The sequence below is a fragment of the Musa acuminata genome, chromosome BXJ3-6, assembly GCF_036884655.1.
Source record: "Musa acuminata AAA Group cultivar baxijiao chromosome BXJ3-6, Cavendish_Baxijiao_AAA, whole genome shotgun sequence".
NCBI classification, from domain to species: Eukaryota; Viridiplantae; Streptophyta; class Magnoliopsida; order Zingiberales; family Musaceae; genus Musa; species Musa acuminata.
Window position 1 is genome coordinate 16,932,277 of NC_088354.1, and position 26,118 is coordinate 16,958,394.

The following is a 26,118-nucleotide window of genomic DNA, read 5'->3' on the forward strand; positions in this document are numbered from 1 at the left end:
GAGATTCCATGAACTCAGGGAACCGAGTCTTCAGCTCCTCATATGGTTCTCATGTGGCGTCTTCAAGTGGTAGATTATTCCAATGCACTAGTACTTCGGTAGATGGATGTCGGCGACGCATCATGATCCTGCGATCGAGGATGGCTTATGGTTGGGCTTGAATAACTCCATCCTCAGTTGTGTTGGGCAGTTGGATCTGGGGTGACTCGTGTTCTCCCAACTTGGGCTTTAGGCATGATACGTGGAAGACATGGTGAATTTTGGCATCTTCAGGTAATTTAAGTCTGTACTCCACAGCTCCAATACACTCTGTGATCTGATATGGCCCATAAAAACGTGGGGATAGCTTCATGGAGGCTCGAGTGTTGATAGAGAGTTGCTTGTATGGTTGTAGGCGAAGATAAACCCAATCTCCCACTGAAAATTCTCTTTCACTTCGTCGTGTGTCGGCTTGCTGCTTCATTCTGGCTTGAGCGGTAGAGAGATTATCTTTTAACAGTTGTAAGAGTTTGTCCCTATCAATCAATTCTTGGTCAACTTGATCTACCTTGGCCGAGCCAATTACATACTTTGGAATCACAGGGGCTGGTCGACCATACAATGCTTCATAAGGGGCACATTTTGTAGATGAATGATATATAGTATTATACCACCATTCAGCCCAGGGAAGCCATTTCGCCCACTCTTTTGGTCAGTCGTTAGCGAAACACCGGAGGTACGTCTCTAAGCACCTATTTACCACATCTGTTTGGCCGTCAGTTTGTGGATGATACGTTGTGCTCATCTTGAGTTTGGTGCCTTGTAACTGAAATAACTTGGTCCAAAATTTACTAGTGAAGATCCTGTCATGATCACTTACGATGGACCTTGGCATCCCATGCAGTTTAATAATATTTTCTATGAAAATCTGGGCAATACTAGCAGCAGTGTAGGGATTTCTCACAGCACAAAAATGAGCATATTTCGTAAGTCGATCAACCACCACGAGAATCGTGCTTTTACCTTTGGAAGATGGCAGCCCTTCAATGAAGTCCATGGAGATGTCAGTCCACACTGAGTCTGGTATGGGTAGTGGTTGTAGCTTCCCTGGATTTGCCACAGTTTCACCCTTGTGCTGTTGACATATATCACATTGTGCCACATATTCAGCAATAATTTTTTTCATCCCTCTCCAATAAAAATTGTGCTTCACTCTTTTGTAGGTTCTTAGGAATCCAGAGTGCCCTGCTGAAGGTATGGAGTGCATTTCATGCAAGATGATTGTGATGCAAGGGGAGTCAGGTATAAGCACAATGCGACCTTTGTAGCGTAGATCCCTCGAATCCCAAGTGTAGTGGGCTATTGCACTTGGATCCTCCTCCAATTTTTTTATGATGTTGCTGATCTCTGGATCCTTCTTCCATTCTTCCCTAATGTCCTCGAGGAGACCGATAGTAGGAAGGGAGATGGCTGAAACCTTAGCTTGTTCAGGTAGCCGTGAGAGTGCATCTGCAACAACGTTTTCTTTTCCCTTTTTGTAAATAATTTCATAATCAAATCCAAGAAGTTTGGTTACCCATTTTTGCTGCTCAGGGGATGATATCTTTTGCTCCAAAAAGTACTTGAGGCTTTTATGGTCAGTTTTAATTTGAAATCGCCGGCCGATCAAGTAGGGTCTCCACCTCGTTACTGCGTGTACAATGGCAAGCATCTCCTTATCATATACTAACATGTTTTGATGGGAGGGAGATAATGCCTTGCTAGTGTATGCGAGTGGTCGACCATTTTGCATGAGAACAGCTCCAATTCCGACTCCAGATGCGTCGGCCTCAATGATGAAGGGTCTATTGAAATCTGGTAGTGCAAGCACCGGTGTCGTTGTCATGGCTGCTTTAAGTTTGTCGAAGGCAGCAGAGGCTTTGTCCGACCATTGGAAAGCATCTTTTTTCAGTAAAGAAGTGAGTGGTGCACTGATCTTCCCATAGTCCTTAACAAATTTTCGGTAGTAGCCCGTTAGTCCAAGGAACCCCCGCAGTAATTTCACGTTTGTAGGTTTCGGCCAGTCTTGTATTGCCTCAATTTTTGTTGGGTCTACCGCCACTCCTTCTTCTGATATTATATACCCAAGGTACTCTACTTTTTGCTGGAGAAAGCTGCACTTTGGTTGCTTAACAAAAAGAGTATTATCCCGAATGATCGTCAAAACAATCCGTAAATGCTGAAAGTGAGTCTCAAGAGAAGAGCTGTAAACGAGAATATCATCGAAAAATACCAGCACAAATTTACAAAGAAAGCTCTGAAATATATCATTCATGAGACTTTGAAAGATTGAAAGAGCATTAGTGAGTCCAAAAGGCATTACCAAGAATTCATAATGGCCATCATGTGTGCGAAATGCAGTTTTTGGAATGTCATTGTCACATACCCGAATTTGGTGGTAATCGGATCGGAGGTCCAACTTCGTGAAGACTCGAGCTCCTTTCAATTCATCAAGAAGTTCATCCACCACTAGTATTGGGTATTTGTCCTTGACGGTGATGCCATTTAAAGCTCGGTAGTCGATGCACATCCGCCAAGTTCCGTCCTTCTTGCGTACAAGTAGCACTTGTGAGGAATAGGGGCTGCAACTTGGCCAAATCACCCCTGTTTCAAGTATCTCCTTTACGATCTTTTCAATTTCATCTTTCTGGAGGTGAGGATATTGGTATGGTCGAGTGTTCGCTGGTGGCTTGCCCGGAAGGATTGGAATTCGATGGTCATGTTGCCGAGAAGGAGGAAGACCGCGTGGTTCAGCAAATATGTCGGCAAATTCAGTAAGCAATTGGGCAAGATTTTGATCTTCAATTTCTATTTTCTTCCCCTCTGGTTGCTGCCGGAGGTGCATCAAAAAGCCACCATTTACCTTGTGTAAAACTTTCTCCATTCGTTGGGTCGAAACAGTGGTAACGTTGCTTCCGCGCTTCCCGCGTAGGATGATCTGTTTGCCCTTATAGTAGAATTTCATAATTAATTTAGAAAAGTTCCAAGAGACATCACCTAGTGTAGTCAGCCATTCTATACCAAGCACTGCCTCATAGTCATCGATTGGTAGGAGGAAGAAATCGGTGATAATTTCTTGGTCTTGCAGTAATAGTTTCACCTACGGGCATCTTTGATCGCACTTTAGGATTCTGCCGTCGGCAACCTTTACATCGAACTTGTTGCAACCTTCAATATGAAGTGTCATCCGAGCAGCAACCTTACTACTCAGGAAGTTATTAGTGCTACCCGTGTCGATAAGAACAATGATCGGCTGTTGTTTAAGAAGGCCTCTAACTTTCATCGTTTGCGAATTTGAGTAGCCGGCTAGTGCGTGTACCGTAATATCGGTCGGTTGTGGCTCTTCTTCCATATCTTCTTCTTTATGTTCAAGACTCTCTTCTAGATGTTCAATGACCTCTTCTTCTACTGGTTCAATCATAAGAAGTCTACCTTTTTTACAGCGATGCTCGCGGCTCCATGGCTCGTCGCAATGCCAACATAACCCCTTCGTAGATCGCTCCCGAAGTTCTTCTCTTGTTAACCTTTTCGGTGCAGGGACTCGGTTGATAGTAGGGGGGGTTGAGGGCTTTAGTATTGTAGGTCGTGGAGTGATCCTAGTCCTCTGGGCTTCATGGTTCAATCGCTCCTCTTGAAGTCATGCGAAAGAGATGGCTGCCATAAGCGTGTAAGGTTGTCGTGCCTTAACTTCTCCCCGGATCTCCGGCTTTAAGCCCTCAATAAAGGTCCCCAATAACTATTTTTCAGACCAATCACGAGTTTGATTAGATAACCTTTCAAACCTGGTCTGGTACTCCTGAATGGTGGAGGTTTGTCGGATCTTTGCTAGTTGTCCGTCAATGTTCTCGTAATAAGTTGGTCCGAAGCGGATCAGTAGTCCTTCTTTGAATTGTCGCCATGAAAGGACTCCATAAGTGTGTTCAAACCAGTCAAACCATTGTATGGCATCCCCTTCAAGATGTATAGCTGCAATTTCCACCATGGATGCATCCGCAGTTTTATGGTATCGAAAATATCGCTCCGCGCGTGAGATCCAACCAATTGGGTCTCCTTCTTCCCATCTAGGGAAGTCCACTCTCATGCGCGAATAGTTAGGGTCAGTCATAGAGCCTCCCCTCTCTTGGAAGTCATCTCTTTGGGCATGATGTGATTGGTTAGAGCTCTCTCCTTGATGTGATTTCTTCGGGCTTGGTGGTCGGCCCAAACTAAATTCAGTAAGGAGAGTCCGAATCTTATCCTTCATTCGTGCCTCAAAGGCTTCAAATTTAGCATTGATTGCCTCCTCAGATGCCATAGTATATGACTCCAAATCTGTGATGTTAAGATCTCTCTTTTGTTGACAGGTTAAAGGCATGTATAGGTTTGATAGAAATCAGTGAAAGTTTGCTGCAGAATTGTGTTGTCTTGTAAGAGCAGAATTATCGTCGAAGAAACAACGGTTTCTCGACGAAATCTCCACAAAAAATTTGAAAGATTTGAGGAGGGAATTGACAGCAATATCTCAGTTTATATTACAGCAAGGATGTCCAATTTAATCAAGAAAATTTCAAAAGTAACAGCAAGAAAATTAGTGTAAGTTACGATAACAGAATTCTCGTCGAAAAATTTCAACAACTTACGATGAAAATTTACAGCAATATAGGAACGAAATTTTTTTTTTTTGGATTTTCGAATTAGGATAACTAAATTGCAGCAGCAGTAAGGTAGGAAATCAGAACCTGTTACAATTCACGGGGAGATCAAAGGATGATCTGTGGTGGTGGAGATGATGATGGTGGAATTTGGCGACGATCTTTTAAGCAATTGTGGGAATTGCTTTGGGCAGTTGTGGAGGGTTGATGGATGGCTGTGGAAGGGCAGCGAGATGCCAAGAACGCTGCTCTGATACCAGGTGTTAGAACCCTTGCAGATTCTAAACTTGGGATTGATCTCTTTAGGGGATCGGCCTCCTTGAAACTCTATAGGGGTTCCTCCCTCCAAGTTGCTGCTCAATGGCTGCAGAAAAGATTCATCTATTGCTTATGAAAAGAGGTGGAATACATGACTATTTATAGGGCTTCTAAACTCTAACTCCTAATAGGACTCCTACTCAAGACTCCTACTTCTAACCAACTCCTAATATGACTCATACTCAAGACTCCTATTCCTTTACAACTCCTTATTTTTCTCTAAGAAACAACCTCCTACATGAATGTCCCTCTCAATTAGGACTCTCCTAGCTAGAGTCCTAATAGAATGTCCCTCTCAATTAGGACTCTCCTAGCTAGAGTTCTAACAGAATGTCCCTCTCAATTAGGACTCTCCAAGCTAGAGTCCTGACAAGTGCATACTAATGAGAATTGATCAGATATGTTGATAAAGTCTTTGCCTAAGGAGAAGCTTGAAGCATGTAGGCGAAGAACGGGCTTGGTACAGCTCACCATATGAGCTGGAGAGGGAGAATTGTTGGGTCCAACCCATATATGGGCTTGGACAAATTGGGTCGTTTGAGCCCAAATCAAAGAAATCAATAATTAAGAGAGAAAGGGTAAAATTAGAGAGGGGGCAGCGTGACGTGCAGCGTGCGGTGAGGAAAGAGGAGAGAGAAATATAGAGAAAAATATTAGATTTCTGAGTTTTCTGTTTGATGATCGGTGGCCAAACGTTGTCAGTTTCGGCCCAAATTTTATGTGAAGAATCCTTGCAGCAAACTCTACAATTCTAACGGTGTTGATCTGCAGTTTACCCTCTTCAAAGTACTTTCCTGCTATATCCACTCTGTGAGACTTAAAATTTTCTTACGAGCAGATCCATCCTATATGATGATATGCTAGAGCCAACATCTATGTTCTTGATGTTATTCTGGTCCTCTAGTTATTCTAGAGAACACCTACTATAAATCTGTTATCAGTACTATTGATAGTGAAAATTTGAAGTGAACTACGGTCCCGTGATTTTTCCCACATTGGGTTTTCCACGTTAAAAGATTTGGTCTCACTATGATTGATTATTTGCTCTATTGTTTATGCTGCTGGTTGATATTTTCATTTGGATATCAAATTGATATTTTGATGAGGAACCCATTTTGATACACAAAGAGGGAAAAGAATATTCCGCTTTAACATATTTTTTCCCAACACAGCAAAATAGTATTTGATTATCACCGCAAGCTCTCTAATCTCTAAGAAAGGCACAGTGATGTTCAAAGAGACGACACAAAGAAGGATGTCACATGAGTTGAGAAGCAACAAGTGTAACAGCATAATGCCTTCATCAGATCAGAGTAACCACGGAGATCAAACAATCCTAAAAGAAGAGTGTACCAGGCAACAAGAACACATCCCAGGTCAATGTCAAAACCAAGTACAACAGCATAATGCCTTCATCAGAAATCTGCTTTCTGTTCCACAGAAGAAAAATAATTCAAATAATCACTTGAAGAGATTGAACCTTCTCGAGAAAGAAAGAAATAAGGTAACAACAGATTATGAGTGTATCAGTAGACAGAATCACAGTGATGGGTAGAATAACTACGCATACAGACATCACAGAAACCCACATGATGCTAGGGCCAAGCACTGATTTTGGAGGTCATCATCGAGAACTCTTCAAGAAGCAAGGACTTGGAACTGATTCAGGATTCAAGAACCTTTCGGGAAGTGCAAAGAAAAGCAAAACGAGTTGCAATTTACCTTCCCTCTGAGATCAGGCCCCTGCCCAGTCTCCTCTGTGGTTTTGGGTCTCAAGCAGCAGACAAAGGCGATTCCCCGTTAGCTCCTCCCCCGTGGGTGGGAAGAAGTCGAGGTAGCCTCCTTATAGGTTTTGACAGTTGAGTCCGGTAGGTATTAGTTAGCCCAACTTGCCCCCACCAAATTATTAAACCAACTAGACTAACATTTAATTAAGGAGACTTAGGTGCAAGCAGTTCACAGCACTCAGAACTTGTAGAAAGTGTCATCCTATTGTAAGTGAAAAAGAAAAGGCATTCGCACAAACACTGTCGTGTTGTTACCTTCCGGTAAAAGAGACAAGAACTGGAGTAGCAAAGCTCAATGTAAACAAGCGATAGGACCACAGAATCCAGCAGAAAATCACAAAAAATGTTCTTCCAGGCTTCACAATCCACTATTCACGTCCTCGTATTAACATACAAAAGAATCAACGTACGTCTGCATGCCCTAGCGAGCTTCCGTGATGGCGTTCAGCTTCGGGTAGAGGATGTCATAGTGATCGGCTTCTGCAGCGCCACCGGGCCTATACAACAAGGTTATGAAGGGCAGTCGGCGGCTGGACGAGCTTGACGTTGCAACACGCCGGGCTGCAAGCAGAGTATATCGGACCTCGTCCAGCGAGATGGAGTCAGGAGGGAAAGTCTTTCTGCTCCATCTTGGTATTTTCCATTGGGTTGTAGGGCTGAAGTCACGGTGGAACGGAGACTGCCGCCCTAATTGATCCAGTCTCGTGTCAAGGAACTCAACACGCACCGCCACACCCAGTGCATCCGATAGAGCAGCGAGCTGCCTATGGTAGGGGATGTTTTCTCCATCGCCAAGAATGCTGTGAACCTGCAAAAGTACGTGAATCTTCAGCGCATGCACGCATGATGGCCAATTAAAGCGTCCTACCTCGTCGTAGTCTGTGTCTGGATCAAACAGGATTTCAGCAGCTTGCCTGGCTATTTCATTTGAAGCAGCATAGCCTAAGAGTGAAATGACTGACCGAGCAAACACATTAGAGAACACTGAACGAAGAGAAGACACAAGAAATTTAATGGTGAGCAAAACGTCCCACTTGAAGCTGAATCCCACTGTCTCAGGCTCCTCGACAGAAACTCCTTGTGACTGAGATCGCAAAGCAACAGAATGCTTCAATCGCTATGTAGAAGAGTTCTTGAAGAGACTATAGTTCAAGCAATCACCTTCGTGGTCTCGATTCTTCTCTGATGTGCTCGTACAGCAGCTGGAGGAACATCTGAAGGCAATTTCACTTATAAGGACCAAAGGAGAACTTATACGCAAGCAGATAGAGTTGGAAAGCATTCTTACCTCTCTCAGCTCTTCAAAGTTGGCACAGATATTGCCGCGGATGTCATTTGTCCACTGACATAGTGTAAGACTTTGTCCGATACGATCGACCTCGGTGTTGTCTCGTGTGACCCAAATGTGCTCCTAACTCCGGCAGAAACAGAAACACCATATAAGAAGATGCAGAACCACTAAGTTGCATCAACTTCTCAAGATGTTGTGATGGGTTACCACATAGGCAAATAGAAAGCTTCGGTATAACGAAGCACCATCGTTTCGTATCCGCCGAAAGAAAGCATACAGTCGATGAAGCAGCTGAAAGTCGGAAAACATGCTCATCCTAACTTTCCCATCTTATATGCGACGGTAAAGTCGACGAGAAGAAAGAGGAAGAGATGGTGATGAGCAACAGAAGATGAAACCTGGATCTTTTCTCGCAGGACTTTTTCACTTCTGCGGTATTCTGCTACCATTGAGCGAAAAGTTTCCTGCAGTACAATTAGAGAATCAACAGAGTGCTTAAGGTATATGGCCTTGTTGTGGTATATTTTTCTGATGAAGTGTGATGTATATTTCGAAGTTCGTAATTGTTAGTTGTCTAGTGGGATTATTCTCTTAGTTTTGTTTTTTTTTTAGTCTCTCCTCCTCACATATGAATATCTTCTAATATTTTCCTCCAATTCATGTGTCATTCAATTGTCTCCGTCAATCTTTCACTACCAATAGGAGATAATTCTCTTTTTTAATCTTCTCTCACATATGGATATCTTCTAAGAATAATCTCTCCTTCATTCATTACAACCGTAACACAAATACACTTGCCAGAATTTAACCAAGTAACTGAAAGAACAGAAACATGATGCATGCATGTTCAAGAACTAGTTGAAGAGAGCTGCTTACCTTTTCTCCGAACGCCAGCTTCTCCTCATTCTTCTCCTCAACCTCCGCCTTCAAGAAGTATAAGAAAAGAAGAGCTCAGATGTTTCATTGCATTTGAGCAAGAACCACTGGATGGTTTTAAAGAAAGACAAAAGTCATGTGCAAGAAAGAACTCAGAAAGAGAACTATATATACAAGCCACAGGCAGAAAATATAAGCCATGTCGATGTAATCAAGTAACGAGTCTCATGAGATGGAGTGGAAGAGTTGAGATCAAACCAACATAAAGAACAGTGTGCAGGCAAGAAAGTTGAAAACACATTATGAATGCAAATCACAATAAGCCTATCATTTAAGAACACTACTTGAAGAACCCAAAGGATGTCAAGAATCGAAGAGAGGATGCTGCTCCTAACCTTTTGTTCGATCTTCAGATCTTCCTCATCGGTCTCCTCCACCTTGGCCTTCAAGAAAGTTAACAAAAGAAAAGGTATTGTAGCATTTAAGGCTCAAAATATTCGTGCATTCAGGCCATTCAATATGAGTAAACACCACAAACGAATTTGAGAACCACCTCATCATTTCATAGAAGAGCAGAGTCAATGTGCAAGAAAGAAATCAAACAAGTTAGAGAAGAAATTACACACCAATCTCAGATTGGAAATTGTGATTCCAAGTTTACTGGAGGAAGAACTCAAAGAAAGGCAATAACAAGTGTTGTGAGTTCAAGGGACACAACTCATGAGATGATCCAAACACAAAGAACAGTGGCTAGAAAACAAGAGAGCTTCCACGAGATCCATGTAATGAAGAGCCAAGAATCACAGCATAATCAGTTGAGGGGAGTGAGATGACCTTCCCTTTGCGATCAGGCCCTTTATCATCACCTCCGGGCGAATTCCCCTCCGGTACCAGGCCTCCGAAGCAACTGCAAGCTCGACTCCACATCTCTCCTCTTTCGCCTCGCTAGTCTGTGTGCGGAGGAAGAAGATGATTTGGCCCCGTTTATAAGGCCATGCAAATATGGTCAGACAAACCCAAGTTATTTCGACACCCGAGTCCGGTCTAACATAACTCAGCCGATTCAACCCAATCAAAAAGACCTGAATGCAATAGTTGATTGCCACACGAGTAACCTCACGAACGCATGCATCGTTGCATTGAGACGCACCTGATTCAGGTGATGCATCAAATTTATGTATGATGGACATTTAGCTAATGTAGTAAAAGTCCACAATTCTTAAAATCTTACCCTCATCATAGTATTTCTTCTAAAAAGGGTTACAGTAATACTTGATTCACTTTGGACCCTTTTTTTTTTTTTTGTAAGTGTAGAGGAGAGGAGAAAGGTAGTAAACAATTGTTGTCCTCTTTTCCTATATTTGGCATGGACAATGCCAACCATGGATTAGTTTGGAGATCAATGCGCAGTTTCTTAGAACTTGCACGACAAACTATTTGTCCATTTGCATGGTTTTTGTTGGTTCCCTTTACCCTTTTTATAACTTTATATTTTTAGATCCAATTCGTTTCAAGGACCAATAACTTTCACTGTGTTTGTTCTTTCAATTGCTTGGTTAAATTCTTGAGTGTGTATGTGTTCCGGTTGCAACGCGAGAGAGATATATTATGAACTTTGAAGTATACATCACACTTCATCTTAGTTATTTAGACATGTGCAGAGGAAGAAGATGAATTGGTCCTATTCTATAAGTCTATGCAAAGATGTTAGACGAATCACAAGTTATATCGACAATTGAGGTAGGTCTAATTCAATAAGAAGGTGTTAGCTAGTTTGGGCTCAAATCCCACTTTTGTTATTTATCTATTACGAAAAATAAAATAAAATCACAACACGAATATCCTCGTGTTCTTAAGACACCTAATTTAATTCAGATATTGTAGCACATCTTTATAATTAGCTAAATTTTATGTTAGTATTAAAATCAAGTATCAGAGATCAAAAACGAAAGGTGCATACCTTTATATACGATTAAGGTCCATTTTAGCTCCTATGATTTTAGCCATGGATTACTTAAGCATTTATGGTTTACTTATATCTAAAATAACTTAAACATTTTTAAAAACGTAACATATAAGCCTCTTCCATCAAGTCTAAGTTAACCAATGTTAAAGTCTGCTTAGATGACTCATAATAAACTATTAATACAATGACACTTATAACTGAAGTAAAAAAAATGACCAATTTTAGCTTTTGTGGTTTTGGTCATAAACCACTTAAGCTCTTCTTTGTATTTAAAATAACTCTTATATTTTTAAAAACATAACATATAAACCTCCCTCCTCGTTAAGTTTGAGCTGACAAACGTTAGAGTCTACCTACGTTGTATACTGACTCACAATAAACCATTAATATAATAACACATATGATTTAAATTAAAAATATTGAGACCACCATCAATAGCGAGAGAAGGCATCGTCGTGGAAGCGACCACCAACAGCAACATTGAGCCACTATTGTATAGCAGGACATTGTACTCACGTAATCTCTCTCGCACTAATGACAAGCTCAAGAGCTTCCGGTCCTACCTTAGGTAGATGTGCATTAACACACTAGGTATACAATGGTCTCCTGTAAATACAGATCCTAAATAATCCCGGTCATAGGTTACTCGAGAGGGACATCGTGATAACCGGACAGACTGGTGTGCTGTATACTCATCCATATGATGGATGCAGCTGGTCTCATAGCTGCTCATATAGGGACACTAGGGATATAGTACAGGTGCTCATTGGAGAATGAGTTCACTGATTGATCCGCTTACGGAATGTTGGATGGTTGATGATGCCATATTGTCATATAGCGATTCCGTAGTCCTAGTGGTGTATATGGTCCTTAGACTTTAGACACCAAGGATGTCCTGTATGAGTGCTCCACTCTTTGATACTAGACTTATAAGTTTGGCTGTCCCAGATCTAGTACGGCTGGTCATTGGGAGTGGTAGTCGACCTTACAAGGGCTATTGAGTGTCAATAGAGGATCATCTACTCTCGGCGTCATGAGAGGAATATCCCATGTGTTCTTGCTCTAACAAAATCCCTAGCTAGGGTCATTCGGGTTGAGAGAGAAAGAGTTCTCCGGGAGAATCCGATTAGAGCGAGACTCGAGTAGAAACCGTATGGGTTTGACAGCACCATGCTCGATATACGGTCTCTGGGATATTAGATGGATGAGAGACTATAGGTATACGGTAACTAAGGATAGACAGGTCCAATGGATTGGATTCTCCTGTATCGTTTGGGGACTACGGCGTAGTAGCCTAGTACGTCCGTAGTCGATGAGTCGAGTGAATTATTACAAAGATAATAATTCACTAAGTTAGAAGGAGTTCTGACAAGTATGACTCACAGCCAGCTCGATATTGGGCCTAGAGGGTCACACACATATGGTAGGCATTGCGATGAGTAGAGGTTCGGATATGAGATATCCGACGGAGCCCTTATCTTATTGGATATCCAATAACCCCCTGAATTATTGGATCCTATGAACGAGATCCAATAAGAGCCCATAAGAGATTATTGGATAGAGATCAACTAATCTAAAATGCTTGGGTTATTGGATACAGATCCAATACCCACTAGGGGAGGATCCATTAGGGTTTGACATGGGACCTCTATAAATAGGAGGGATTAAGAGCCTCATAGGCTAGAGCCTTTGCTTGCCTCTCCTATTCTCCTCCCCCTCTCTACCTCAGAGCAGGCCTATAGTTTTGAGGAGCGTCGTCGCAACCCTACTGTGTGGATCACCGCTAGAGAGGAGGACGCTTGACCTCCTTCACCCTCTCCTAAAGATCTACAAGGAAACAGGGATATACGATCTCCCTAGGTAACACAATCTACTCTATACGCAGTTTTAAGTTTCGGGATTTTGCGCACCAATCTTCGCACGATGACGAACATCTCTTTAGGAATCAGGGATTTTATTTTATTGTTCTTCTGCTGCGCATGTGATGTCGCTCCCAAGATTTCTCAACAATGGTATCAGAGCCAGGTAGTTCGTGCGATAGATTGGTTTTGAACTACGTGTGCTGTGTTTTGGAGAAGCTTTTGACGTCAAAATTGTTGACTCAAAAGCGAAAAAGGGCAGCAACTATTGCAGCCCTCGATGCCGTCGCAAATGGCAGCACTGCCATCTGCGTGCAGGCAACCCCCTACGGCGGCGCCCGCAAGTAAGTGCCATCCTTGTTTGTCCCAAGCTATCCTTCACAGAAGAGTTTGTCCCAAGCTATTCTTGTATGCTCTTGTCCTACATGTATTTGGATACCTAAATCTGTTATGTAAACTTCATGTTTGTATCGTAATGTTTTATAAAGGCACATGTACATTTCATTGTTCCGCATGTGCTTCCGATATGTCCCAATTTATTGTTCACAATACCCTTTTGTACTCTGGTGTTTGTGGGATTATTTGGACCTTTGCCAGAAATGGTAAAGGGTATGTGCTTAGAGCCCGCGATGCTCTAGATTATGTTTGGTGGTCATTCAGAAATGGATGGACCATATTATGTTTGGAATCCCACTTCACCATCTATTTGTTTGATATGAAATTCAGAGTCGACCTAGCACTTGGGCAGGGTGAGAGGGCTCGAGTAGGAAAGGGCTACCCGTGGATGGAGTCGAGAACTCATCACAGCGTGGAGCCACCACTGAGTTAAACCTCACATGCACTATGCTAGGGTACGACGTCTGAGCTTCTGTTTCGTATTTGGTATTGATATGCTCCAAAATGTTTCCTATGCAATTGATATACTTCAAAATGCTTCACATACCATTGATATGTTCCGAAATGTTCCATTTGTCATTGATATGCTCCGGAACATCTCGTACGCTATTGATATGCTCCAATTACTCTATGTTCCATTGGTTATGAACCAAATATGTTTTGAATGACATGACACATATGATTTTATATCTAATGAGATGGTATCCTTGAGAATTCTTGTATTCTGCCTTGCATTATGATATCTTACTTGTTTGAAATAGTTCCTTTTGTTCTGAATATGCTTTGTTACTTGCTGAGCTGTTTTTAGCTCACTCCGTTATATAAATCTTTCAGGTCAGCTTGTCACTTTTTGAGATGTTTGAATTGGGCTGAGGTAGTGGAGAGCTATTCTGAATTATGGGCAAGTCTTGTTGGTTATTATGTTATTATTGTATAAGCAAATTTTGTATGTAATGAATCGAAATGGATATACTGTGTAAAAGTGTTAGAAGATCTCTCTTATTTGAAATTTCGGAATGTTAAGTCTAGTTTACGATGATATGAACTTGTGGTAAATGGTTGGAGTTTTGATTGTATAAATTACTTAGCTTGTGGATTTATAAATGTTGTTCATGTTTGTTAAGTTGGCTTGGGTTACCATAAATGTGAATTATCGGGTGACGTGATATATGATTATAAACTGAACAGGTTTTATAGATGTGAATTTGATAGAATATTTTTCAGTGTCCTTAAATGTGTGTTTGAATCCTGGATTGATTTGTGTTGAAATTTTTAATATCATACATATTTTGAGGGGTGTGACATCACCTTCCTCACCAAGCTGTTCACCTTCCTCCTTCAAAGAGTTGCCGCTTCAACAGAACAAAGGTACTCAACTACGTTGATCCTCTCTTTCTTACTGTCTCTTTACTAACCTTCTATTGCAGGAATTCGCAGCTCATCAGCGAAGATGAGATCAAGCCAATAACAACGTACGAGTGCTACTCTGATGTCGAAGAGTTAGCTGCCAGCATCTTTGGCAGGGAAGACGGCCTACTGTTTTTCTACAACGAAAGCATCACTGCTGATACCCCACTTCTCGAAGAAGCAAAAGACTTGGATGAGCGACACGCCTTCAAAGTCGACGAAAGCTTTGTCGCAGAATCCCCTCTGGAAGAGCATGAAGGTCTCGGGCTCGAGCATGGCGATGTTGTGGCGATCGTCGACCTAAAACCATCGAATCATCCACCTTCAATCATATCTAATGGGCCTCTAAAAGGTCCCTTTAGATGCCACTACTTGTTGGAAGCATAAAGCCTTCTGTTGATATTGCTTATGCTGTTGATTACAGATGAAGATACGGGTGGGGATGCGCTCCACAGCAATGGAGATGAGAAGCAGCAGGAGTTGTCAAAGATGGAGAAACTCTTCATCGTCGACCGAACCCATTCTGTCGACAGCAAAAGGTTGCAGCTGGAGGAGGACACGTTCGGTGGTTCTCTCACAGGTGCATCGACATCCAAGAGCTCTATGGAGTGGAGAAGCTCCACGATCTTCAGGGACTCGGAGACAGAATGCCCCTTCTCCTCCTCATCACGCAGGAGCTCTTCCAACTGGGAAACGTACACCTTGTTCCGCAAGTACGAGGAGGAGATGATCTTCTTCGATAGAATCAGCGCACAAAAGCTGACGGAAACAGGTCACTCGTCATGCATTTCTCACATCCTCTCTCAACAAATTTGGTTCACGGATTGACAAGATCACGTATATCGTAATTTTCAGAATTGTTTAGATCGATGAAGTTCCAACCAAGATCAACCTCGCAAAGGATAGCTCACATATTTACAACACACAAGAACAGGGGAAGCAGGGATCCGTATCAAGAACTGGAGGGTGCTTATGTGTCTCAGATTTGCCTCGCATGGGAAGCTCTTAACTGGAATTACACCAACTTTTGGCAAAAGATTGCCAAGGGATCAGACAGCGAAAGCTCTTCTTGCACCGCATGGATAGCTCAGAAATTCCAACAGTTCCAGGTCCTCTTGCAGCGATTCATAGAAAATGAGCCTTATGAGCGTGGTCGGAGGCCCCAAGTCTTCGCGTGGAAGCGGATTTCTTCTCCAAAGTTGCTCCTAGTTCCTGAGTTCCGAGGTTGCTACACACCTGTCTCCTTTGCCTCATTGCCTACCTTTTAGACTTTCCCAAGTGCTAACCTCTCTCTCTCTCTCTCTGCATCACTGACCTCAAAGGATACAGAAGCAGATGAAGGTAAAGAAGAAATGATCTCATCCACCGAGTTCTTGGCGATTCTCGAAGATGCGATTCGAACCTTCATGAACTTCCTCAAGGCAGACACGGCGAATCCTTGCCAAATGCTCAAAGCTTTCTTCAAGACAAAGCCCAGTTCGGTGGATCCAAATCTTCTTCGTCTTCTCAAAAGAACTAATAAGAAAGTGGGTCATTCATGCACTGCCTCTTCTACTTCTGCTCTTCTTTTTCCTTGTATACTCATACGGACACGATATCTTCATTTCAGAACAAGACGAGGCTTAAGGATCTCTCGAAGCGAAGAAGGTGTCTGATGAAGAAGAAGCGAAAAGGAGAAGAGGATATGGAGATATTGATGGGTCTAATAGACATGAAGATCGTGTCCAGAGTCCTAAGGATGCCTGAGATCAGCCAAGAGCAGCTGCGGTGGTGCGAGGAGAAGATGAGCAAAGTGAAAGTATGGGACGGCAAAATCCAAAGAGATTCGTCCCCACTTTTCTTCTTCCCTGTTCGCTGACTCCAACGTCGCCAGCGTCGTGTAATCTGCTTTGCTTTAGGTTGCCTGATGACTAGATAAAGCGCCTGCGTATACATGAGAACATGCATCCCACCCTGCCCTTGTCACTGCAAAGACAGAGACAGGTGCCCACAGTTGGACATGGGTGCATGCATGTTGGTGTGACTTGGAGATCGAGGTTTTGGGATGCAATGTTGGGTAGAAAAAGGAGAAAAGTGTATAGGACTCCTGTGAACTTTGAGTGACAAAACAAAAGTGATATATATATTATATATGTATATATATATATACATAGAGCAGAGAGAGAGAGCGAAGCGCACCTTTAGCTTTTTGCTTTACGTGGCTACGTTTCTCGGTGGATAGGGCTCCACAATAGAAGAAGCTGGCAGGCAGCAAACAAACACCAGTAACAACAGTTCTTTCTTTCATGCCAAGTCTATTTTACGGTGTCACCTTTGTTTTCGTCAAACCAGGATTATGGCACTAATTATACTTTTAAGATATCCATGATGGCATCGTGTTCGGCTTGACTAAGTTTACGTGGTCTTTGTGAGAGGATAATAGTTCGGCATAAATGTGTAGCGATATGTATTTAATACTAAGCACATAAGAAATTTTAGATCATAGGGGCGTTGATTGATCTGACCAATGGGGCCAACATTAGTGGACAGTCTTGATGTAAAGCTGGACCTCCCCCCAGCCCCCCAAAGTGGAGGCTGAATTGGAGCCACTGATTTTGGTGGGGCCTATCTCAGCGGACACCATGCAAAGCGGAGTATTTAAGGTTGGAGAGGGTCCACTGCCAGCGGAGAGGCCCGACGGGACGGCACGTCACGCGTCACTTCCTCCGCTTTCGCCTATCTCGCGCGAGCGTCTTCTCGGTAAAGATTCGATCTAGGGTTGGAATGCACAAATCATTCAAGAGGAGTTGCGGTGTCGAGTCGACCGCAGCAGCACCGGCGTGGGCGGTGATTCGTCGGGAGGTGACTCGTGGAGTTGTCGCCCGGCTCCGAGGGGTTGGCCTCACGCCTTCAACAACCTGCTTTGCTCGGATCGGTGGCTGCTTCTTCCAGGTAGGTCGGAAAATTATGCGTCTCTTCTTGGATTTCAGCCGGGAATTCGTTATTTGATTCTGCGGAATGGGTAATCGACTGTTCTTATGATGATATACCATTTGCTTCCCAAGTCTCGGTTAATTCATGATTCATGCCCGTCGGTGTGTTGTTCTTATGAATGCATAGCAAATCAAAGACTTTGTTGCGGATCCACCCGTTGATGGTGTTAGATTAACTTATTCATCTCAGATTTTGTGAGGAATAAGCAGAGACTTCACGGTACTCGCTCGATTAGTCTCCTTGTTCTTTGTTTCCAAGGCGAATTGGGTGGGCGAAGGCTCGGGTCGGACATGTTTGGGAGCCGCCTCCGGATCCAGTTATCCGACAACGTTTCTTGTCGGGTGTCACGATCAAAGCCCCAATTGATCTTTCGTTTCTTATTCTTTCTTGATCTTTCGTTTCTTGTGAGGAAAATGACATCTCCTCTCTAAGAGCTTCTTTTTGATCCGATGATTCTGTCTTTGATTCCAGTCTGATATATCAGAAAATATATTCACGGATTTTATATGCTATTACTATTATCATCCCGTTCACTTTCCTAAATATTTGTTCTTGCTTGTAGACTAGGGATTTTAGCAGTATTCTAATAGCATTGTTACTGTCTGTGGGAAAGAGATGCTCTGTTCCTCTCAATGTTCATTCTCAACCTTGACATTGAACTTTCCCTTTTGATCATTTGCAGGCGGCAGGGCGAAGGGGTTTCTGCTGGTGTATATCACTGGCTAGCACTTGGCGTACACATTAACAGCTCTTTGTGGTGAGAAAAATACTTTCTTTGGCCCTGGCATTAGGTCTTAATTCTTGGTTCACTTGCAACAGTATTAGATCCAAAAATAAACAAGTAATCTCAAATCGATTTAAACAAAGTCATGCATGAATCCTAACAAAATGGATCAAACATATAAAATTATCATGCGGATAACATGTTTATTATCACATTGTAATAAATCGAATACCTGATGTTGCACTTGTGCAACAATGGGTGGAGAGGTTTTTCTCTGTGGCATAAGTCCTTTATTCTCCCAACAACAACAACAACAACAACAACAACAACAACAACAAGGATAACTCATATCGTACTCCCAATAGCAAACAAAATGATATACCACCCTATCAAGGTGGTGATAAATTTTTCCTAATAACAATTAGTAACGAATTGAGAAATCGTCTAACCGTCTTGTTTGATAGTCTGATAATCTTCTAATGAAATCACCCTACTAATATGGCTTATATGAAACAATGTCCAATCATTTGTAATTTCATTCAATCATTTGTAATTTCATTCATCCATACATACATTCAAAGAGACATGTCAAAGATATCATGATAGATTATACTTTGTATGTGGCATGAGAGACCCAGTACAATGGTGATTCCAAACAGTTATGGGCTGTGTCGCATGAGACTGCATTGAGCATTGTTAGGAGTGATTTGAAAATATGAAAATCTTCAAATATGATTTACTTTTTCTTGTGTTTATTGAATTTTATGTTATAATTCAAAATAATTAAATTAACAGTAAAAACTAATTTAATTTGATAAAAAATTTTAAAAAATTAAATTAATATTAACAACTCTACATAATTCATCTTTTAAATTAAAAATCCAACATTAATCAATATCAAAAATTTATGAAATATTAAACAACTAGAAATCAATCAAATATTTTAAAATTTAGACTAAAAGAAAAAGGTGGAGAACATACATTTTAAAGCTAAGGTTAAGAACAAGAATCCTCCCTCGTGGTCAAATCCCTGTCAGCCAAGTTTAAGATGAGAAAGGGAGTCCACTCTCAGGATTGTAAAGGGGATGTGGATTTATAATATGGTAGGGCCGTATAATTCCATTTTAAGTTTTTTATTTTTAATATAAAGTAATTAGGTTATTTTTATCAGAATGTTCAAAAGTAGGAAATATTTTAATTGTTAAAGCATATTCCTTATGAGGGCATATAAGATTAGGAAGAAAAAATAATAATAAAATGGGAAATTAGTTATGACATATTTATTGGGGAAGCAAAAAAGGTTAAGATGATTATATGGTGCATTTGGAAACACATTTACATTTGTATGTCCATTTGGAGAAAGAGATTTGAGTGAATGTATTGTGAAATACTTTGAATATTTGGTAAACAAACTATATTTCAAATGAGCATTAACGTAAGTGTTGTTTGGTAAAATTATATTTTAAAAATTCATTGAATATTATGTAATAAATTCACCCTTCTAATATTTTTAATATCTATTCAAAAGTGAATATATATTTTTTATTCAAATTAATAGGTAAATAGATAAAATAAATAAATGAACATATGTAATCTTACAAAAAATTTAGAAAAAAAATTTGTATGGTGTAACAGACTTGTGAGATAAGGAGTTGACAATGGCAAAAATCAAGAGAGAGAGAGAGAAAATGATGGTTTGGAGTTTCTATTATATAATGACAATCTTGTGATTTTAGAGAATATCATAGGATTCTTTGAAAATTTTCATTAGCATTCTGAAATGCTAATGCTACCCTAAGATAGTAGAAATGCCTCATAATACCATTATGTCCTGCGAGAAAAAGTCCTGCGAGAAAAGATCCAGGTTTCATCTTCTGTTGCTCATCACCATCTCTTCCTCTTTCTTCTCGTCGACTTTACCGTCGCATATAAGATGGGAAAGTTAGGATGAGCATGTTTTCCGACTTTCAGCTGCTTCATCGACTGTATGCTTTCTTTCGGCGGATACGAAACGATGGTGCTTCGTTATACCGAAGCTTTCTATTTGCCTATGTGGTAACCCATCACAACATATTGAGAAGTTGATGCAACTTAGTGGTTCTGCATCTTCTTATATGGTGTTTCTGTTTCTGCCGGAGTTAGGAGCACATTTGGGTCACACGAGACAACACCGAGGTCGATCGTATCGGACAAAGTCTTACACTATGTCAGTGGACAAATGACATCCGCGGCAATATCTGTGCCAACTTTGAAGAGCTGAGAGAGGTAAGAATGCTTTCCAACTCTATCTGCTTGCGTATAAGTTCTCCTTTGGTCCTTATAAGTGAAATTGCCTTCAGATGTTCCTCCAGCTGCTGTACGAGCACATCAGAGAAGAATCGAGACCACGAAGGTGATTGCTTGAACTATAGTCTCTTCAAGAACTCTTCTACATAGCGATTGAAGCATTCTGTTGCTTTGCGAGCTCAGTCACAAGGAGTTTCTGTCGAGGAGCCTGAGACAGTGGGATTCAGCTTCAAGTGGGACGCTTTGCTCACCATTAAATTTCTTGTGTCTTCTCTTCGTTCAGTGTTCTCTAATGTGTTTGCTCGGTCAGTCATTTCACTCTTAGGCTATGCTGCTTCAAATGAAATAGCCAGGCAAGCTGCTGAAATCCTGTTTGATCCAGACACAGACTACGACGAGGTAGGACGCTTTAATTGGCCATCATGCGTGCATGCGCTGAAGATTCACGTACTTTTGCAGGTTCACAGCATTCTTGGCGATGGAGAAAACATCCCCTACCATAGGCAGCTCGTATGATGATAAAAAATAATTATAATAATTATAAATAAATTTTTAATCAAAACAAAAACTCATATGATGATAATAATCATGATAAAATATATATTTTTATGTGAAAATAAACATAATTTTACAATTTAATATATATGAATAATTATTTAATTATCCAATAATAATAATTAGAATTTAAATACCACAAGAAATAAAAAATTTCACTAATATGTCATATGAGAAACTATAAGAAAAATTCATAACTTATATTTTTTAATTCTGTAAAGGACATAAATAGGCTAATTAACTCTATTTAATTAGGTAATTCAAAAATTGAGCTATAATGATTTGGTAGCCAACCGCTCAAATTGAACCCAACAACCACCCCAATCAATTTGTAATTAAGATCCAATTGACCTAAGACTAATTAGATCAAAATTAAAATTAGAATAGAGTGGTCAAAGTTTGATTTGATTGATAAAAAAATAAAAGCTAACCATATCTAAATCTGATAGAAAAAAATTTATTGAGGTTAGAATTATTAAGATCTTATTGGCACTAAGAGGGGGGGTCGGGGGTGAATTATGTAAAAATATTTTTAATCGATTTTAAAATTTTATCGATAATCAACATGTTTTAGAAACTCGATTGATTAAATTAAAGTCGCAAGTAAAGATAATAAAATTAAGTCACAAGTAGAGGAAAAGTAAAGAGAAGCAAATCAATTTATAGTGATTCGGTCTTCTTGACCTATGTTCACTCCCAATTCCTCTTCCATCGAGACCACTAGTTTTCACTATCGATATTCTTTCTAACGAACGAATATCAACTATCCTTATTATTACTTTTTTTTTATTTCAAACTTAGAAGATAACCTTTAAACTCTCTTTCTACAAAAGATCTTTAACCTCTTACAATTTAGAATTTCAAATTAACTCAAGAAGAAAAGACTCGAACTATACTCAAGATGAGAGCTTAAAATATTTTAGTAACTCAGTAATATATCCTTCATCAACCAAGCTTAAGTTTGATATTTATAGGCCCTAAAAAGCATCAAGAATGAAACAAAAATATTAAATCCCTAAAAATTTTGAGATACAAGCAATACTACCACTAACACTAGGCAGCACTACTATCGTAACTTTTGATGTCACAAATCTAGACTTTTATAGTAATAACATCATAAAATTTAAATTTTGAGTGGTACTATCACTGCCCTTGGCATAGCTATTACTGCCATAAGCAGTACCATCGTTGAAAAGGCTAACAAAGCACAAACTATACTTATTGACTAACTTAAGCAGTACTACCACTTGAGTCTAGCGATACCACCACCCAAGCCTGGTTTAGGCTACTAGTTTGACTTTTTAACGAGTCCAATTAATCCAACTTCATGCCCAATGGTTTTCTTGATATGTGAGCTTTATTTCGATCTAATATGGTTTTCTTGATTTTGTAATCAAAGGATTTTTTTTTATGTCACTTATCTCAAAAGCATATTAGTCTCGTAAACTCATCAATTGATTTCATCATTAAAATTTGAGATTCAACAAAAATTAAAACTAAAAATAGATTATAATCATAATTTAATTAAGGATAAAGTTTAATCAAAATTAATTTTGACCAAAGTCAAAATCCCTATCACCCAAATACCCCTTCTCTCAATTTCCTCTCATTGCAACTTTTCCATTGCATGTGACCAATGCAATCTCATGGTCAATAATCCTTGACCGACACCCCTCTGTCGCGGATGACTTGCCACCGGTTTGGCAGCCATCTTCATGGCACAGCCTTGTCGGGCGCCAAGTTCCATAGCGACAATGCCCAATAGCCCGTCAAGCCCTCTTGTCACTATGATATAGCCAATTGTAATGTCAGCACCTGGGCGGTGCTGCTAATGCCATATTTTGAACCTTAGGACCCTTTTGTTGTGATGCTTGGAGGCATTGTCATCCGAAAAATCCAAACATAACCATGCCAACTAGACTCCTACAGCCGCCTAATAACACCATTGTCCAACCGATCATGTGCCGGACCACCCCATGATCCTTGGCATTGCTAGTCGAGGCCAATGCCCATGAGCACAATAATTGATGTTGTCACTCAACATGCCTGCTCCGAACTCCATTGCTGCGGATGCGGCATCGCCCACAACCCTAAGTTGACATGATTGCATCATGCCTCTTGCACAATCACTGTCGAAGCCCCCCTACCATCGCTATTTGGGGCAACTGTGACACATTATAGGGTCAATGAAGGCCACCGCCCTCTATAGCATTGTTATCTACCACCAGTTAGGATATGAATGTCACCGAGAGGAGGAATGAATTAGTGATATCGTAAAACTTACAACGATTTTAAAAAAATTATATTCTATAAAACCCATAATAAAAATATATTTAAACTTTAAATAATCATAAGAGTGCAAGCAGAAGTAGTAGATAGTTAAACAAGAAAGCAATTAAGGTAAACATCAAAAGAAAGAGGCATACTGGATTTATAGTGGTTCATTCGTCGTGACCTACGTCCACTCCCGATTCCTCCTTCATCGAAATCACCAGCTTCTATTATCAGTCTTCTTTCAATGGGCAAAGATCAACTACCCTCTTACAACTCTTTCTTTTTTTCACAGTTAGGAGACAATATTTACAAGTCTTATGAGACAATATTTACAAGTCTTACACCTCTCTTAGAATGATCACAAAACTTAAGGAAGATGAGGATAACAGTTTTTAAAGATTTTTATAACTTAGAATCTCAAGACTTTTGTTCTCAATTTCGTACTTTGTAAGCAGGAAAGATTGGGGTATTTATAGGCCCTAAATGACTTCAAAAATAAAGCCAAAAAGTATCTCATCCTGGGTTTCTAGGGTACTGGCGATATCATCACCATTACTGGGCAATACCACCATTTGTCAGACTAACAACTGACGATACCACACTGACTATACCACCGCTTGTCAATTTGACACTAGGCGGTACCATCGCCTAGTCTAACACTGACACCGCCCAATCTGGTGGTACCATCGCTTGACAAAATCTGGAAGACTGTGTCTGGGTGATACCACTACCAGTCTAGGCGGTACCACCACCTAGACAACTTGGGAGGTCGAGCCTCAAACAGTGCCACCGCTTGGGCTAGCTAGAGATCACTGAATGAGCTAAACAACATGCCCAATTCAGCCCTAATTCGGGCCCAATTGACCCCTAATTGAGTTAGTAGGGTTAACCCAAACCTAACTCAAATTAAGGCGTAACTACGACGATTAAGACTAAAACAATTATAAAATAAGAAGCTAAGTTGTTTGACATATCATTTGTTTATCCAAACTCCTGACGAACTTCCAACAAACTTCTAGCGCATTATCCAAACCTTTGGCGTATCACCTGATCCATCATCAAGTTGATTCCCGCAACTTCCAATCTTAGCGCAACGTCTGATTCTTCCGGCTCAATACCCATTTTTTAACTCCGGCCCAACGTTTGATTCTTTTTGTTTCCATCATTTTGCCTTTTTTGATCGAAGTTAGTCCTACATTACTTTTCTCAAACAGCACATTAGATCGTAAACTCATCAACTGATTTCATCATCAAAATTCAGGATTCAACACCATCAACTCGTAATTCACCAATGTCAAGTCGTGATTCCTACTAAGGTTGGTGAACCCTATGCGTAAGACATTCATGGAGCTTCCTCAACATGGCCCCCTCTGCACTCCTATGATGCCACTAATTGTAGTGGTCCTTCTTATTGCGATGCTTGTGTGGCAACCACCCTTAATAGGGCTGTTGCACCATATGGGTAATAGCATCCTACTACAGCAGTGCTATCACAGGTAGTAGCGCCACCACCTAACGAAGTAGCTACTCAACGCAAGGCTAGTGACCAGAGTAGGCCGCCACCATCAATTACATCACTACTGACAACAAATTATCGACGATAGATTATCGATCAAAATTGGATAGCGTCTTTCTAATGCCCAAACATAGTAACTCTGCCTCCTAATAAGAGCAAGTGTTGGAATCTGATATGGCAGTAATTAATTAGAATTTAGGTCATGAAATAACTCTTCGCATTACGATTTCAGACAAACAATCTTTTCGATGGGAAATAGAGGAGAATCAGAAACTACCCTTAGTGCTCCTAAAATCCACTTTATAGCTTCATCGCTGATCTAGTAATTGCATCCTCTGTCTGCAGACAATTGAACAAGATTGATCATCAGCATTAGCATTAGGTATTTCAACAATAACATATTTTTTTTCTTGAAATGAAATATATCTTGGATTGCCCAATTGGCTCATAGTTCTTCATTAGATTAAAAGACAATAGGTCCACATAAGTAACAACATACCGTATATACGAGGGCGAGGAAACCTCTTGCACCTATAAGCATGCAAACAATATAGAGGGGGAGACAAGCACAAATGCATATAGTGCCCTAAACGCATAGAGGCAATATAATATGATCATATGATGCAAGCATCATAGGATCAAAAATAATAAGATGATATAATTTAAATAGATCTAAAACAAATCTAAATATATCTAAATTTTTTAATAATCTATGATAACTTAAATTTCAATATGACATGACTCTGATACTAATGACAAGAAATAAAATTATTATACAAAAATTTTATACTATGATTGAAACGCATATCATAGATCAAAGACATAAAGGTGTATACCTTTTCATATGATGCTCAACAAAATATGTATATCTCTACGAAGCACCTCTATCGTTGCACATCTATATAGGAATCTAGACTCATCTTCTCCTTTCTTTTTGTTTTCAAGACCACGATAATTAATATAACCCTAAAATAATATAACCCTAAAAGATCTTGTCTATATATAAGCGAGGGCAAACGATTTAGGAAGGATAATTAGAAGTCTCTCCTATCAAGATCATATCTTAATTTTGCTAGTCATAAGTGCCCAGCAAGCCAATCACGTGAGTGATAGCACGTGTGACTTGATAAAGAATCTTTTTACTTATTATATTTTGGTATATATCACTTTATAATTATTGCATATATGCATATATATATATTGTGATGTCCTTGGATTTATGCAATATGAATCAGATCGTG

The 26,118-nt window shown here is 40.3% G+C and overlaps 2 protein-coding genes and 1 long non-coding RNA gene across 4 annotated transcripts; 2 read left to right on the plus strand and 1 right to left on the minus strand.

Annotated features, from left to right (window-relative positions):
• Nucleotides 1-7,587: 7,587 nt before the first annotated feature.
• On the minus strand, nucleotides 7,588-9,848 carry LOC135641392 (OVARIAN TUMOR DOMAIN-containing deubiquitinating enzyme 1-like). The gene is made up of 8 exons (XM_065156747.1): nucleotides 9,726-9,848; nucleotides 9,266-9,364; nucleotides 8,922-8,969; nucleotides 8,444-8,509; nucleotides 8,253-8,336; nucleotides 8,043-8,165; nucleotides 7,916-7,968; nucleotides 7,588-7,838 (listed from the first exon to the last, which is right to left on the minus strand). The coding sequence occupies exons 1-8, from the start codon at nucleotides 9,846-9,848 to the stop codon at nucleotides 7,697-7,699; spliced, it is 738 nt and encodes a 245-aa protein (XP_065012819.1). The 3' UTR covers nucleotides 7,588-7,696.
• A 777-nt stretch (nucleotides 9,849-10,625) lies between these two features.
• On the plus strand, nucleotides 10,626-16,771 carry LOC103974112 (uncharacterized). Its single transcript, XM_065156748.1, has 7 exons — nucleotides 10,626-10,661; nucleotides 12,966-13,090; nucleotides 14,570-14,901; nucleotides 14,974-15,321; nucleotides 15,405-15,787; nucleotides 15,872-16,075; nucleotides 16,159-16,771. The coding sequence occupies exons 1-7, from the start codon at nucleotides 10,626-10,628 to the stop codon at nucleotides 16,405-16,407; spliced, it is 1,677 nt and encodes a 558-aa protein (XP_065012820.1). The 3' UTR covers nucleotides 16,408-16,771.
• A 456-nt stretch (nucleotides 16,772-17,227) lies between these two features.
• On the plus strand, nucleotides 17,228-20,952 carry LOC135641833 (uncharacterized). Of its 2 annotated transcripts, XR_010497802.1 has the most exons (5): nucleotides 17,228-17,480; nucleotides 18,205-18,279; nucleotides 20,389-20,511; nucleotides 20,586-20,638; nucleotides 20,716-20,952. It is a non-coding gene; the product is annotated as an uncharacterized LOC135641833 (long non-coding RNA). The 2 variants fall into 2 exon arrangements; XR_010497801.1 differs by having other exon boundaries at nucleotides 20,586-20,952.
• Nucleotides 20,953-26,118: the final 5,166 nt, after the last annotated feature.